This window comes from Aythya fuligula, chromosome 5 (assembly GCF_009819795.1).
Source record: "Aythya fuligula isolate bAytFul2 chromosome 5, bAytFul2.pri, whole genome shotgun sequence".
Taxonomy (NCBI): Eukaryota; Metazoa; Chordata; class Aves; order Anseriformes; family Anatidae; genus Aythya; species Aythya fuligula.
The window spans coordinates 61406142-61423118 of NC_045563.1; the positions used below are offsets into that span (position 1 = coordinate 61406142).

The 16977-nt window shown below is 35.6% G+C and overlaps 1 protein-coding gene across 1 annotated transcript in view; it reads right to left on the reverse strand.

The window, feature by feature from the left end:
- Positions 1-1331: 1331 nt before the first annotated feature.
- INSC (INSC spindle orientation adaptor protein) overlaps positions 1332-16977 on the reverse strand; it is a 134138-nt gene continuing 118492 nt past the window's right edge. Inside the window, exons 10-13 of the mRNA XM_032188763.1 lie at positions 7374-7440; positions 4239-4394; positions 3494-3570; positions 1332-1516 (exon numbers count right to left, since the gene is read on the reverse strand). Of these exons, the coding sequence (XP_032044654.1) occupies positions 1388-1516; positions 3494-3570; positions 4239-4394; positions 7374-7440 (429 nt within the window). The 3' untranslated portion in view covers positions 1332-1387. The remainder of the gene's footprint in view (positions 1517-3493; positions 3571-4238; positions 4395-7373; positions 7441-16977) is intronic.

A 16977-nucleotide genomic window follows, 5' to 3' on the forward strand; every position in this document is an offset into this window, starting at 1 on the left:
TCCTGGTGCCTTTCATCTAAACACCATGTAATACTAAATAAACATTAATGAATTAAGTTGCTTAATGTATCTACAAAGTAAGTACTGTAAAGAAGTGTACTTACTTTTTTGGCAGATGTCCTAGTACCTTAAAGTTGCCTGATCATAAAATGATCCAGAGCAATAATTGTGAGACATCAAGAAAAAGTTACACATATTTTCATAATCTACAGAGTGTTTTGTGAGAAGCTAGGCAGAAAACACTCTCAAGATACTGATGGTAGACCAATTTTAAATGTATATAGTTTCTTGATTAAAAGAAAAAGTCAAATTTTAAGAGGAATTTTAAGAGGTTTATTTTTAAAATCCACTTTATTCTTTATCTTGTTATCTATTAGTAAAATCTCCTTTTGTCACCTCCAAGAGCCCTTGAAAGCCCTGTTTCACATCTTTAGATTTGCAAGACTAGTTAAAAAATCAATGTGGAAATTCAAGTTACAATTCTCTATTCTGATTATTTAACATATTTATGCAAGATTTTTTTTAAAGTAATAGCTTGAATATTGAAAACATATCTGGATATACTCACTTCCAGTTCTTGGAATGCTTGGAAAAGAAGCATTTTAGGATCAACGTGTAATGATCCTAAATCTTATGTGGATACTTTCTTACTGATGAAGTGCATTTAATTTCTTGAAGATTTTTCTAGAATTCTTTCAATTTCTTTAGGAAATGTCAGTACGTGCAAATAAAATAAAAGTTGTCTGCAATTATGTATTATATAATGCAGCACATCATTATATAGCTTTAAAATGTCCTCTAACATCATTACAAATCAATATTTGGAAAAAAAAAAATGTTTTTTCCTCCCCAGATAACCAGTTATATATTTTCATAATTCTATTAGAAGATCACAAAAATTAAGAACTGGACTCAGACTGTAACATCCCATTCATTTCAAAGTATATACTTGCTGCATTCAGGATCATTTTTCTTCTAAAAACAAATGCCTCAAAGTAACACATTTCTCCAAAAAAATGCAAAATTTACTAACTGTAGAAAAATGTCAGCAATAAAACATTATTGGAAACATTTAAAAAATTAGCACCAAATCCTTGGCTTTGTTATCTCAATTCAATTCTACTAAACATGACAACAAGATTTTGTTAGATTGCAATGATACTCTCTTGACATGTCTCGGTACATCAAGAAAATTTGAGAAAAATTACCTCTGCAAGCCACTGAAATAAATTTGCATGAACCACATATTCATGGTTTTAAAATAAATAAGTCATAAATAACAAGAGGACTAAAACTAAATACAATTGAATATGTATTATCTTATTGTATGTGTGTTATTTTTATTGTTTTTCAAAGGATAACTTGCTTTCAGGTTTTTGGCTCACATTTATACAAAGCTCTCTTCCATATTTGTGCATAACAGGAAGGAATCCACAAGTCTGGGCTTTACTAGCTGCTGAAAATCTGAATCTTCAAGTCCATCAGGACTCATAACTGCTAGTCTTCGTAAGGCTGCCTACAGAAAAAAAAAAAAAAAAAAAAAAAAAAAAAAAAAAGGAATATTGTTAAGCTTTGACAAAGTCTGCATTGCAGGAACTCATTGGAACAAATTTCAAATAATAGCCAGGACTAAAAACTAAACAACTCAGGTTTACGGACGCTTTCGCCAAACTCTCACAATTTCACCAAATCTCTCACTAGTGTCTTCATCGGTCAGATGAACCTCCGCTCAAAATCAGCTATTAAATGACAATTCTTTCTAAGCACATTACTCTCAGACACGAGCGGCAAGAACAGCTTGCCATTAAAGGAAAGAATACATGGGCAACAGCTAGAGCACTTCTATTGTAAATGTATCTCTGATTTGCTGCATGTCTGTCACTCCCTCTGTATCTCAATTCTATTCTCAGCTTTTGTCTTAATTTCTGTCTGACTCAGAAAGTGTCTGCCATTGGAGTTTTATGCAATGCCCATAAACAGATCTTTTAGACAGAAGTATAGTATAAAGAAGGCATTTGGGATCCGTTTGGAAACAAGTAAAACTGCCAGTTGTTAGGATTATGAAACTGCATAATACAAATTACTTTGATAATACTGTTGTGTTTAACCTCTCCCTTTCTAAGATATTACTTGTTTTTCTCAACAGAATAAAACACAGCTACATACCTTCTAGCAACCTAACGCTACAGATGCAAATGAAAAGCAAGCTAGTTTTCTTCAAGAATAAACACTGTCTTCAAACTAGTAAGGTCAGATAGTTGTGATCGGCAATCCTTTCACTGTTTATCAATGCTACATTAACAGAAGAGTTAATCACCTGCTTCAAAGTACACAAAAAGTAAACAACTAAACCAAAAACACTAAAAAGTACAAGCATTTGGACCTCAGTGATGATATATATGAGCCTAAGGCAGTATATTTGTCTCAAGCACAACATTTTTGCCATGTTTTTCAGAAAAGTGCCATTGTGCAGTTGCTAAACTATCCAGAGAAATGCTGAGATGGACAGGCAGGTAACATCTCAATCAATAGATATGAATTCAGGGAATGTGCAGCACTAACTCAGTGAGACAGGGCAACAGAAAAGTCAGTCTTGTTTGCTGCCATCACTCTGTGGCCTCTGCTCAAGCCATACAAGATAAACCTGTCTTTTCAGCACACATGCAGAATAACCACAGTATTTCTTACGATCACTTTCAAACCCTCTTCATCATGAATGAGTCCTGCTTAAATGAACAAAAACTTCTCCTATACACATACAAAGCAAGGTAGGTCATTATAGCTTTGATTAACACCAATATTTACTTTGGCACTACAATAACATTATTATAATAAATAAGTAAATAAATAAATAAAACAATGTCAAGCAATATTCTTCACCCATGTCCCCAGAGCACTTTCCTCTTGCAGTATACTACATGAAATTACTCAACTCCAGCAGTGGGCTGGGGCTCATAGTCTACACAGTATAGGGCCAGCAACTAGGATTCTTCTCCTAAGCAGAGACAGCGTTAACCTTTCATTGGCCACTCCTTGGCTAAGCTCTATGTTGTCTTAGAGACTCAAATAGGAAAAAAAAATAGACTGTAGTGAAAGCAAATCTCCATTACTCTCTTTGGATATTTTATTTATTTATTTGCATACATATACATCTGTATGTGTGCACGCACACACAGAAAGGGCTACTACCTCTGTGATTCAAGGCTCATTTCGGCAAAGATAACATCATCAGAGAATGGAATTTAACAATTATTGAAGCTTTAAATTACAAAGTTGAGTGCTCAACAATATGAAGTTGAAGATGTTTTTCACATGTTCGCCATATCTTCAATTAGAGGAAGAATAACTGAGACTGTACAGGATTATACTTAAGGGGAAAAGCAGGAGGCCCTGGCATGAATTTAAAACATTTTTGCAATACTTATGCATTTTGAAGTCTAAAGCGCTGGATTTTATGCATTTTTCAGGATAAGCACAATAAAAAGGTACCTACCAGACATGCCACTAAAACAGAATCACTGTTATTTCTTTCAGTTGGTGATCGGCAAAGTTTAATTAGGCGAGGAATACCTGCATGTACAAAAGAATATTGAGATAAACTATTCAGAAACACAAACTAGTTATCTGAGATAAAAGGATAAAAGGACTTTAACAAAAAGTATAACATTTACATTCCTTACCAAATATTACCTCTAATGCCAAGATGATGTACAAATACTTAAGAGACTTTCCATGAAGCTAGCACTTCACAATTAATACTTGTAAATTGTAAACAAAGATATGCATTGTTTTTAACCTCTGTTGCTCTTTCAGAATTAAAATCATTATTCCATTCCTTCCCCATCTATCCTCCCACATGCCTTTAAAAAACTCTGGCCCAAAGAACATGTTGCCTCCCAGTAGATTCAGCACATCTGAACCTGCTTGGGTGCAAGTTTTCTGTTCATTGATGGATACTGCACAAGTAACCATCAATGGTTTAAGTAAAGGAATGCGGGAGGTAGCATGGTTAGTTGTCACAGTCTGATACACCTATGCATTGAGTGGAAGCTGCATCTCAGGCTCCTTTAGGAAATGAACCAGAGGTTCATTTAGAAGAACCTCCTAACCCTCTGAACAGATTTTATAGGGAGCCTATTCCACAAACTGTACCAAGTGAGGCTAAAAAATAAAAAGAGCTCCTCTTTGACAGTTCTTCCCTCATTTTCAGTCTCATTAAGCTAGTGAGACATCCTTACAGCTGAGTTTTACAGCTGCATCTGCCACTTCAGGATCTCGGCTGAGTCGTGCCAGTGTAACCGCAGATTTCTGTTGGACTCGCTCACAAGCAGCAACTTCTGCTGTATTTCCTGAAGATGACTTTTCAAAGAGCATTTCCATTAAAAGTTGAATACCTAGAAGGATGTAAGAACCATTGTTAGCCTCTTTCAAATATAAAAAAAATAAATAAAATAAATCCAAAAAAGTAAAGAGAAAAAGCAAGTTAGGTAAATAGAATTACTGCCTGCATAGTACATGAAGAATGCATAACTGTGGGCTCCAGCTTTGCCATCAGTATTTAGGCACATCTAATCTGTGTGAAGTTTGTTTTCACTAAGAAGCTACAGAATAGTTACTATTTTACACTGTCTATAAAAAATATTTGTGAAACAAAATGATTTCTTTATTTGCTTCTAAACTAACCTAAAGGTAATCATTAACCTAAAAAGCAGTAAGAACATATTTCAGGTTTCTATGTGATGTTTGAATTAAAGGGAAATAAAAGTTTTGTGGTTTTTTTTTGTTGTTGTTGTTTGTTTGTTTGTTTGTTTACAGTTCACGTATTTTTAAGCAAATCTTTAAAAGCTTCTGTCTCAAACTATTTAAAGTAATCTGCATTCTAAAAACCCCCTGATGAGGGAAACGATGAAGTTCTGCTTCTTGAAGTTTACTATGACTATTCTTCATTTCAGAGGAGACAATGTCACCCAGTCACCCATATCATATTTTTTTTAATCAACTTATGGTTGCCTGTAGGAATTGACATTCTTATTGCAGTAGGACAAGACCAGATGAGACTGCACTGATTTATATTTTCTAAATTATTTTAAATGTAAGGACAATTATGTGCTATTAAACTCCATATGCCATTAGGCATTCAGATTACTTTAGGTAGCATCTGAGGATTTTAACAGTTGGAACATTTGCATAAACAATTAAGCGAATTAGCACCAGAATGACGCAGCTAGATAATAATCAATTGCCTTCCAAAAAAAAAAAAATAATCAAAATTGGGAAGAAAACCCATCGAGACTCTAAGATTTGAAGACCGCTTTCAGTAGCACATACGTAAACCTGGCTTCTGACCAGCATCTAATTATTATAGTGTTAGTCAGACACAGAAGCTTTTATACACAAGAAGAATGCCAACCCTTCTAGAAAGCCTGGGGGCAAATGCTTCTGTGTGGACTTGCATGAAGTGTATACGCAAACTTTGCCTTATCTCATACATACTTCCATTAATTAAATGTTTCACTGAGGGAGGATGGAACAGAACACCTCTGTTTTCTTTTGGGAAGAACAGGTTCTTTGGCACTGTATACTTCTTTTTTATTTTGGTCCAAGTCATGCTTACAGCTCACCAGTGATGTGAGTGCACACAGATCCAATGCAATCTGTGATGAATATTCAACAACTTGCCCAAATAGTTCCACAGTTATTTACACACGTTAACAGCAATGTCCTGGTCCTACAAAGCACAGCATGCTTGGCTGTCTTTTTATGATCTTTCTGCACTTGTGGGAACATGATCAAACAGCTGTCAACAAAGCAGTTCATGTTGTGCTCAAGGAAATAGATCCTCAAACTACATGATCAACTTGTTAATTAAAAAGGAGTGCAAAAGTTTCCAGGACATTATCTGGATTCTGGGTGCTAACAACAGAAAGTCAGAAAAAAATATAACTTGAACAGAAATCACCAACGGGGTGTTTTCTACCCAATCTGATAATTACAAATACCTACAGACCTGAGGAAGTCAGGGTCTTATCAAGAGTTTCTGGGAAAGACTCCAGGGAGGGAAACCTCATGCACCTGCACCAAGAAGTCCAGGAGCACCCACCCAACCTCTAGGAACACGGAGAGCATGACAGAAAACAGCATATGGACCCAAATGACCCCTCTCCAGGACTGGCCCTCCACTCCCATGGAACAAAGACATTGTGTAAGAAACCTACATGCTAACTTACCTGTCTTCTCCCCCTTACTGCATTATTTTCTACATGGGACAGGGAAGTCATGTAATTTGTACAATTGCACACATCTGTGATGGAAGTGCTTTGGTAACAAAATATATTCAACCTCCACATTTTCATTTAGTCTCAAACAGCAATACATTTTCACACGTAAATACACCTTAGCAAGGACATCAGATGCACACTACCTCTGTGCACACATGGATTCCATCTATCAAATAATCCTTACCAGTTGTACTTGTATGCGCAGAACTCAAATTTTCCATTGAAATATGGAAATAATAAAGAACTAAATCCAATATTACATAACATTGACTATTTCAAGACCCACTTCTATATGGATGCTGAAACCCATCTTCACAAGATTCAAATAGATCCAAACTCAAAACCACTCCTACACAAACATTAATTAAAAGACTACGGAAGGGATATGCCTAGAATAGAAAAGGTAATATATGTGAAGCTTCACAATAATTGAATGTCTCCCACTGACAGGGGTGAAGAAAAAAGCTTACAATATTGCTTGGCCATGAATTTGTTGGTAAGTGTATTAATAAGGCAGATATGTCTTCCACAGAATTATTAACCTAACTGGTCAGACTCCTGGTGGGTCCATAACACCTAGTTCTTTTCAATATCATGAATCTCTCCTAGTATGATATTTAAAGGACTGGGGGGTGGGGGGCAACTGCTGTTCAGTAATAAAACCAATATATTTGTACCTCTGAATACCTGCGAACAAAGGAACAGAAACTATACATGGCTCTGTATCAGATGATATCTTCCAATGTGTAAGAATTGATACCTTACACAGTGTAATTATAAGAATAAAAATATTGAAACACTTCCATACTACCTTGCGTTGTGCATCTACAAATAAACAGCATGCACATACATGCAGAATCAGCAATGTGGCCTTACATGCAAAGTCTTCTAAACCAGTGGTAAATTATTTCAGTTACACAGAACTCTCCCAAGGACTCATTCTGCACCCTGCAGCAATATGCAACATCCAACAGAGACAAGATTCAAAGTGAAGTATTATTAGTGAAGTCTTTCTCCTTTACCTTGTAAATAATCCTTTCCTTTCAAACATTCTCCACAAACACACATAAAATGTAATTCAGCCAAAATACATACCATTTCCTTGAATGATTTCTGAAGCACATTGGTCCAAGACAGACATGTTTGCCATTATTGTTACCACCTGTTTTTAAAAAGAGAAGGAAACACTAAGTATGGTGTTACATTCACAAATACTAACTAAATAGCATTGTGATTTATAAAATTAGTATGGCAGGAATATGGAAAAAAATAAATAAATAAATAAATAATAAAAATTAAAAGCGTTCTTGTAGGAGAACAGGCTATTCCCACCTCTGGTTTCTCAGGGGTCTCTTACGTAAGGCTGACAACAAGACAACAAGAAAAATAATGTTTCGTTTTCTCACACTCCTATACTCATGCAGAGATGCAGAGAAGTATGTTAGAGCATTCTATGCAGCAGAAAAATTGTTTCAGTGGTCAAATCAGAAGAAGATAAGCATTTATAAAAAAAATAAAAATATGAGTTCTACAAAGAATCCAGCCAAGAGCTGCCCGTACTCAGGAGCCAGCCCTGCAGTCCCATTCCAGCACAGACAATGCTCACAGGACAGGTTAAGGACTAGCACATACCATACGTTCAGTACCAGTACATTACTGCTACCTTTCTACTTCAGGGTTTGGCTTAAACTTTGAGGAACACTCACAAAAGATCTGAAGATTTCAGCCATAATTCACATGATTATTTAAGGAATATTTTTCAGTCTTAAAATCTTATTAACATGCACAGAGATTATGTGCATTAGAGCACTGTCCCAGACAGAGCTGGTCCTCAGAGTCTGTTTACATGTTTCCTGAGCTAAGATCAAAATTAGGTTTTGCACCAAGAGAAGCACATTGTGAAATCACAATTTATGGAATTTCTTATCCAAAATAGTATTAACTGTTTTCAAGATTAGGTGCAATACAGCTTGCTTTAAGTGATACAGCAGCCACTGACAGAGCCTGTATCATTTAGATCTGTTGGCTTGCAGTCGTTCCCTTCACTGATATTGTATAGTTTCTTTCATAAATCCTGCACAATAGTCTTTTATACTTTAGTCTTCAAATAAATCACTTCCTACATGCGAATACATCTCATTACTAACAGCACATGTGAGAGACCAAATAATAAATGTGACATATCATTATAACACAAAGCAGAAATAATATTTTTCCTTAAAATGCTACTATTTTCTAGTTGAGAAATACTGATCAGCCTCAAAAATAATGATCAATTTGAGAACTGGTTACGACTTAACTGTATAGCACTTGCTCACAAACAAGCAAACTTCTTAGACAGATGTAAGTAGATCAAATCACAGTTCTGATCTCACTTTGCCATTTTAATAACAAGGATGACTCATTTTCAATGATGTGACATAAAGGTCTTCCACTTTCGAAGTCAGTGTTACAGTGTCATCTCTCTGAATAAATATATGTACTTAGGATGCAAATGAGTTGCTGAAACTCTAAAGAGTGACAGGTAGAAATATGGTAACTCAGTCTATGTCTATGTATTTATTCCATATTAATTATTAACACTGTTTCAGGCAGAGTGTATATGTTTTCTCATTCTAAATTATATCCTGTTAATGAAAATTACTTCCTCTATGCAGAATATGTACCTCATGTGGCTCTCTAAGCCACAGATGAAGAATTCAATTAACCACAATTTGAATATGTGCCAATTATTCCACCGCTTCAAGTTATTTTGTCTAATAAGTATTTTCATATGTAAAAATATTTTGTGTATATCTTTTGACACCAAAAATTATTTGAGTGATGGTTACATTTATACTTCAGACTCCTTTCTGTTGATTACATGGCCCCGTTATTTTTCAATGTATTTATGAACTAGTCTAAAGGTTTTTTATGTAGCCTTGTCCAGAAAGGTAAAGGTAAGACCCTTCTTATCAATAACATCCAGGTTTTACCTAAATTGCTTTTTAACACCTTAGGATTCTAAAGGCAGTTAAACTATAGATTAACATACTTCATATGGATAGATTTTCTTTTCCCAAAATGTCACATTTTCCTATGACGTAAACAAGGTGAACATGAAATAGCATAACATAAACACATAAGAGGCAAGCTGAATAGAGCTGACTTAAAATTTTATTTCTCCTATATTTGCCTATTTTAGAATTCACTATATATGCAGCTTACATGAAAATTTCCTCTGTAATAGAGACCAGAGTTCAAGGAAGTTTAATTCCTTGATGAACTCTCTAGGGGAAAACAAACTTGTATGTAGACTCATTTTGCTTTGAAGAGCAACACTTCTTTGAGCACTGGTATTAATGAAGCAAGATTTCCTTTGGATTTAGAGCTGATTGCAAACCATAAACAGAACTTTTCCAGCGGCATCTCTCCCAGTGTAGATTCTTTTTGTCTAATGATGCTTAGGCTCATGCTGCAGTCTCTATCTAAGCCTTTCTTTTCCCATTATCTGTCCCCAAATTCCAAAAACCCTTAGGCAAGTGTCTCAAGCAAACAAACAAACAAACAAAACTGTGAAGCCCTGATGAACTGTTAAACCAGTTCAGATGTTATTGTAAAACATGGAGCATACAAAGATAAAAGTTATTGCCATGGGGAAAATGGACGAAAATTACTAGAAAAAAAAAAAATGTTGATAGTGAAAGAAGTGAAAGAATTTAGAAAGAATTTTTAATTATTTAAGAATTAAAATAAAATGAAAATATTTAACATGGGAACTCTAGTATTCCACTGCAATATTCTATATCAATTTAATTATTTTTTAAATAAATATCTTGAACAAGACTACTCTCCAAGATTATAAATGACTGGTACCTGTGCTGGTTTAGGATTCTTGGAATTTCTCTGGATTCCTAAGCCACGCAATGACCTTCTAGGCAGCTTAAAGTACAAAAAAGAGGTTGTCCTTGACAACAGCACACACAACCTCTGATCATCTGTTGTTGCGATGACACCAGGGAGAAACTGTATTCTGAAGCCTGCAAATTACACTAACCCTAGCAATATACTGAAATATGAAGTCTGTAAATTATTTTTTTCCAGAAAACAAACAACCAATATTGCTTCATCATATGTGGATTGTTTTTAATGTAATACTTGATCTCATAATCTATTGTCAATATGTATGATATGTCCTGGAGCTAGGTCCTGATCCTTGCATCTCTGTTGTCTGTACTAATATTGCAGATCTCTCTAATAGACTAACCCAAGCTAAGTCCATATTTTGGTCTCTGTTGTCCAGACTGATCAAAAATTTGAGGTTTTTCTCTAATGGCAGGAAGAGTTTTGATAACCCCGGTGACTGCAGCTTTCTCTGCAGAACTGGTAGCCCTAAAACCATGGGCAGATGCTAGTTGCAGAGTCAGGGGTCTCAGAGTCTAGATCTCTATTGGATGCACTAAGGAATGATGCAGAATTCAGCCTTCCAATTCATGGGGTGCATAGGAAAAGAATTGTAAAAAATAAGTTAATAAAAGAAATAAAAATCCATAAGCCTTGTTCTGTGGTTAGATGTGCCATCAACATGACAACATTAAGTATAGGAGGAGAAGGAGAAACTCTAGCCGAAAAATTCACTTGTTGCTAAACTATTTAAGAATATTCCCATATGGAAAGATAAACATTTTTCTGATGCTGCTTGGAGAAGGTAAAATGACTGACCATACAATTCAGATCTTTCCACTTTGTCACTAGTTTAAAACTATGTCTGTTATATTGTGCCTGAAACCACTGGTCTGTCTTTCTTTCACTCTATGCTATATTATAAGGTAAAGAAAACACTGAGGACAGTTTTGGAGGAGCTGAAAAGTAAAAATATATTGTTGCATGTTGAGAGAGTGAATTCAGATACACAGATCCCATGCAGAGCAAAATAAGTAGTAGTCTACATCCAGATTTATGTTCATCTAAACTTCCGGAAGTTTTTAAAACTCTAATTGATTTCCACTGGAGAGCTTGCTTCTCTGTAAAGCAAAATACATAACTTTTACAAAGGAATACTCAGGATACAAGCAGAAAAGCAAATTTGTCTACAAAGGAGCATTACAACACCCAAGCTGACTTCCTGTGTTCACAAGATCTTTCTTTCATTTATGAGACTACTTATCTGCGTAAGATATATTTAACTCAGTATCATTTTTAAGCAAGACTTTGTCTTGATATGATGATATAGAAAATGCAGAACCTGCCATTTCCCTTAATATTTTTCTCCCTGTATTGGTTGTAACTGCTTAGTTTTAATTTTAATATTTGTTTCTTCTTGTTCTTTTTTTGGTTTGGTTTGGTTTCGTGGCTCTTTTTCATTCTTTCTTTGTCACATCAAGAGCTTAGCTTATTTACGTGAGTTCAGTGTCTAGCAAGTTATCTCTTAATCTTTATGGTAAATTGCACTGTGTGAGCTCTTCAGTTATTAATTTTTCTTAGTAATAAATTGCCTAATTGTCATGTACCACAACATGAAAGCTGAATAATTCCAGTCAGTATTACATGATATGCACTACTAAAAACAACCAGTAGAACAGGCCTCTGAGGTTTATCCCTGTATTCACCACCCAGCTGTTAATATGTGCTATGCACTGCCCACCTAAAGCATGTCACAGTGAGAAGTAAAACACAAAATGCTAGGCAGAGAATTGTCAGAAATGTTTCTATTTTAGCACATCGAGAAGAGGCACCAAATTATCAAAATCTTAAAATGCACCTACTCCCATTAGGATTAGCATGATTTTTCACAAGGTTAAACTGAGAATAATGAGATCACTTTCAGAATTTAAAAACTATACCTAAAATTAAGAGCATTGAAAATTCACCTTTAAACCATATGCTAGTGAAATAATTATAGACGTTTTTGTTATTTTTGAATTTAGCAAGGGGGCTCCCATCTAGATCCATGGAAGTGTTCTCTATTTAATAAATAAATACATTTAAAAATAATGGAGATTTCAGACTTTCAAAAGTCAGTTAGCCTCACAGTTGCCCTGGAAATTAAAAACCTGACTAAAATTCACTATTTCTATAAGCAGAATAAGTAAGCAGATAATAAACGCAGGCACACCCCTCTGCAGTGACAATGTTATCCATTATTATAATTGGCAGTGTTAATGTCATTGGCTACTCCAATAAAGAAAATCTACTTTTATCATTTGAAAAGCGTTTTTAGTTCCACATGGTTTCCTTCCACACACTGAGTTTATGAACAGTGAACCTCCCTTTTCATTTCTGTCATTGAGGTTGCACTGAGCTTTAGGACTTACAGATCAAGAGTGGGAGAAATTTGAGAAACTATGGTTAAGAACCTGTAAAATAGTGTTTTTCAAAACCTCTCAAACCTCCATTCAAGTCAGCTTGGAGATTCTCCTGCTTAAATAATGTAACGACTAACATCATACAACACTTGTCTTTCTAAACAAGTAATTGTGACTACTGTTCACTAACCAGTAAAGAAAGGTACTGGTCATTTCTTGCAGAAGTGAAAACGAACTCAAAAATGCTTTTTTATAAACTCAGATACACTGAGAACATAAATCTCAAATGCTTTAGGTAATAAAGATTTTTGAACCTAAAAACCACAAAGAAACAGAAGGCTTCTTTACTGCTTGAGATAACCTACCATGAACAGGAGATTTAAGATGATCTTCAAATGTTTCTTATTAGTGTGAAGCCAGCTATTCAGGAAGAAAAATGCAGTAGGATTTGGAAGATGAAAGCACACATTTCAGGCTGTTAAAGGGCCAATATCTTCCACATTTGAGGTTTACTTACCTCATTTAGGGCAAGAATGGATATCTGGAAAGGTGGAAGGTGTGATTATCACCATTAGTGATACTAAAAGCACACTGTTCAGTAAGAATCCCAACATAAACCAAAAGACACAAGATCAAAATGAGAATTACCAAATCCTTTAAAAAAGTAGCAAAATAGATTAATATAGAATTGCTAATCCTCTTAGTTAATTATGCCTTTAAGGCTGATCCATTTGTTGCTAATTAATTTTTGCTACATATTATATGTGTACTTGGTAATTCATTTGAATTAATGATACAAGAGTAAATCAGATCGTGTCAGCAAAGTTACAGATACCTATCTTCAGGAAGAAAGGTGCATCTGACAACGAATCAGAAGCAAGACAGTCTTTGTTTCTGAATGTAAATTAAAACAGTATTTCTGATTCAATATTTGCCCATGAAGAGACAGCAAAAGAGTATATGCAGCATGGGACAACTTACAGTCATTACATAAAGCCTAGTTAACCTTTTGGGATACTACTGAAGGAAAAACTTTGATAGTCTGTAGGAAATTTCTCTGGGAATATAGGTATGATATAGCCAAGATATAGCTTTGTCTGTGGATTAAAATTCGTCTTTCTTCCTGGATAAAATAGGGGACAAAATACTTAGACAAACAGGGTCTTTCTGCCACCTGATTGGAAGAAGCAAACATCCCCATAAAATAAAAATAACAGTTAGAGACAGCGTCTGCTGGCAAAGTTCAGGTCTACTCTGAGACTGTGTCAGGGAACCATAGTCTCGGAACGCTAAGGTAGAGCATCAGAGGCTAAAACTAAAGGAATCTTCCCCTTTGGCATGAAGGATGTCTTTACTAGATTTTTATTTACTTTACTTCATACAGCTGACTAAAAAAAGCTAAGTAGGCAGAATAAACATATTCTCACGTATTTTGTTTTAAAGAAGCACACTGGAAATGCATCCTGCATTTTGGTCACATGGTGAATGGGCACGTACCACAGACCAGGTTATATGGCAGGAGTCAGAGGCTGTTTGAAGTCTACTGTCTCATTTTGTGATGAAAACAAGACAAAAGCAGCAAAATGCACACAACCATCTCTGACTCGTAGCTCTATGATCAGTACAGCTTGCTGCAGTCCTCTTTATAGTTTTTGCAGTAAATAGCACCAGTCTAATTGTACTGTGAACCTGGCAGGCAAGGACAGAAAATAAAAACTCCAATGAATCGTGCTGACATAGCATGTTTCCTCCAGAGAGGCTTTACACTGAGCAAGTGTACTGTCTGCCCAACTTTACAGATGATTAAACAGAAATGCTGAGAAGTTAAATTAGTACTCCAAAATCTGAGCAGGGACAATATTAGGAATTGGTCCTAGGAATAAAGCCCTAGGCACACTAAGTGAGGAAAGAATAGCAAAGAGTTCTTCAGCTGACATGACAATTTTAGGATTTTACTCTTCCAGCTGTTCCCCTTCTTTTCCATAATGATGCATGTTGCCTTATACTGCATCAAGACTAAATCCAAAAGGCAGAATTATAACTAATCAGGCATTTTCTCTCAAAAAGATTTAAAAGATTTAGTGCTGGACCCCTGAAGTGTAACAATCCACAACATTGACCACATAAAAACAGTCAATACACACACTTATTTTTATATACTTAAAATTACTGTATGTGCAAAGACAGAACCAGTTAAAAGGGGGGGGGGGGGGGGGGGGGGGGGGGGGGGGGGGGGGGGGGATGGGGGAGGGCCAGACAAGAGGAAAGCAATTAAAGTCTCACATAGAAAATTAACCAGGATATCAGTGATATAATGTCATGGTTAAAGTTCAGGGAAAGGCATGTAACATATTTATTTTGTAACATATCACCTATGTTTCAAGCTATATTCATTGAAAACATGTTTTCTCAATGTGGTCTAGCAAGTAAATACTAGAAAGGATTGCACAATCTTAGTATATAGTTTGCCAACCACAGTTCATGGACAAAACTGATAAAGGCAGATCACCAACCTTTGCTCCTAACCCTGTCACTGGCTGCTTGTGTAACATGCTTTAGGTCACTCAGTCCCAGGGTATCTCATGCATTTATTCTCTGGGAAAGACCAGCTGATGGGTCAGTGGTGGAAGGGATATTCCTCTCCTGATCCAAAAGGGAGAGGGAGCTCCCCTTCCAACCTCTTTTTGCTCCTACAATTTCAAAAGCGTAAGTGAGGAGGACTCTTCATCAACTGCCTTCCTCTGTGACCAGCAATAATTTTGTCTCCTACTTCTGTCAGATGTAAGGAAGGTGGGCACCTAACATGGACTGCATGGTTCAAGCTCCATTCTTAACCCATGTTCTTGTTAGTCCATGCTGGCTTTCAAACATATGGGAAAATTTGGACAGCAATTAAAAAAAAAAAAAAAAAAAAAAAAATGAAGTTCCAGTCTTAACAAGCAGAAACAAAAAACAGTTGGCAAGGAGTAATAAGTTCCCCAGTATTCAAGAAACTCTGGTTGAGAAGTAGTGCTGTGAGCTACTGTTATTCAGGCAGGGACTTTCAAAAGTCTAAAGGTCCTGTTAATATTTTTCTGTTAAAAAAATTCTTCTACTGGAACCTAGGCAGCATTTAAAAATCTGGACTTCTTGATCTTATAGTAACATCTCTCTCTCCTCTCTTTTTGACCCTGCAAGCTTCCATGTGAGAGGAAAAAAGGGGGGAAAAAGGCAACAAAAGGAAATAAATGCCCTGAAAAAATCAGGGATCAGAGAAAAGTATCTGGAACCTAGAAGAATAATATTAAGGGCTTCATATCTTAACTGAGAGAGAAGATAGCTTCAGAGCCTGCAACATCCCTCAAACACCAGGAAAACCAGAAAGTGTTCAGCAGGGGGAAAAAAAAAAAAAAGTAACTATTTCCATTTTCTCCTTCCAGTTTAAAAGCCTTTCTCCACCTAAAACTTTTTTGAAAAAAAAAAAAAAAAAAGTCACTTATTTTAGACCTAGAAATAACCACTTTAAAATTGATGTGTTCACTCCACATTAATTCTTTGTCTGCCTGAATAACAGAAGATCAGAAGCTGTTAGACTTTACCTTCACAACTTCACAGGTAAGGTGAGAACGCTAGTAACACTGAAGAGACAAGTGGGAATGCAGAGAAAAAAAAATTATTATACATAAATATACTGTGCACAAATATATATTTCATATTTTTCTACGTAGAGTCTAAGATGATTGTTAGAATAAAGGAGGCCCAGAATGACAAGAGTTTTGGTTAAAACCCTTCTTCTGACAATGCTTTATCTCCATTAAGACATCTGACTGTATATATTAGACAGGTATAATACTGCATGAATTTAGGTATAAAGCCTTCTGAAAGAATATGTACCTTTCAAGTAAAAGTTTTCCATTATCCAGGAGGAAAAAAAATAAAAAATAAAAGCAAACAAAAAGGTAGCTGCAGTAAGCAAAGAACAAGTGGCAAATTCATATCTATTTTGACCCAAAACTAGAGGCTAAATTGATCTGGAAATCAGAGCTCTATCTGTCAACTCCCATACAAAGTATTTTGTTATAAAACTAAGCAATCCTGATGCAACACTGCCTGTTACAGAAGGAACACGAACTGCTATAAAATTGACAATGATTATCTTCTTTATCAAGGCCAGCCCTCAGTTCTTGTTTTCTTACCTGATTTAATCTAACACTGTCTGGGAAGTGAAAGAGGAAGTCAATCAGTTTTCAGATAGTGAAGATAAGAAAAGTTTGTCATTATTTGTGCACAAAAGCTTTTCAGAAGTCAAAAGACAAATTACTGTTGGAGGAGCCTAAGCAGGAAAATACTTTCTACAGTCAACAAAGAATTCATCTGACATCCAGCTCCTGAGCAGGATGTTATCTATTTGTACCATCATGGAGGGTGATAACTAA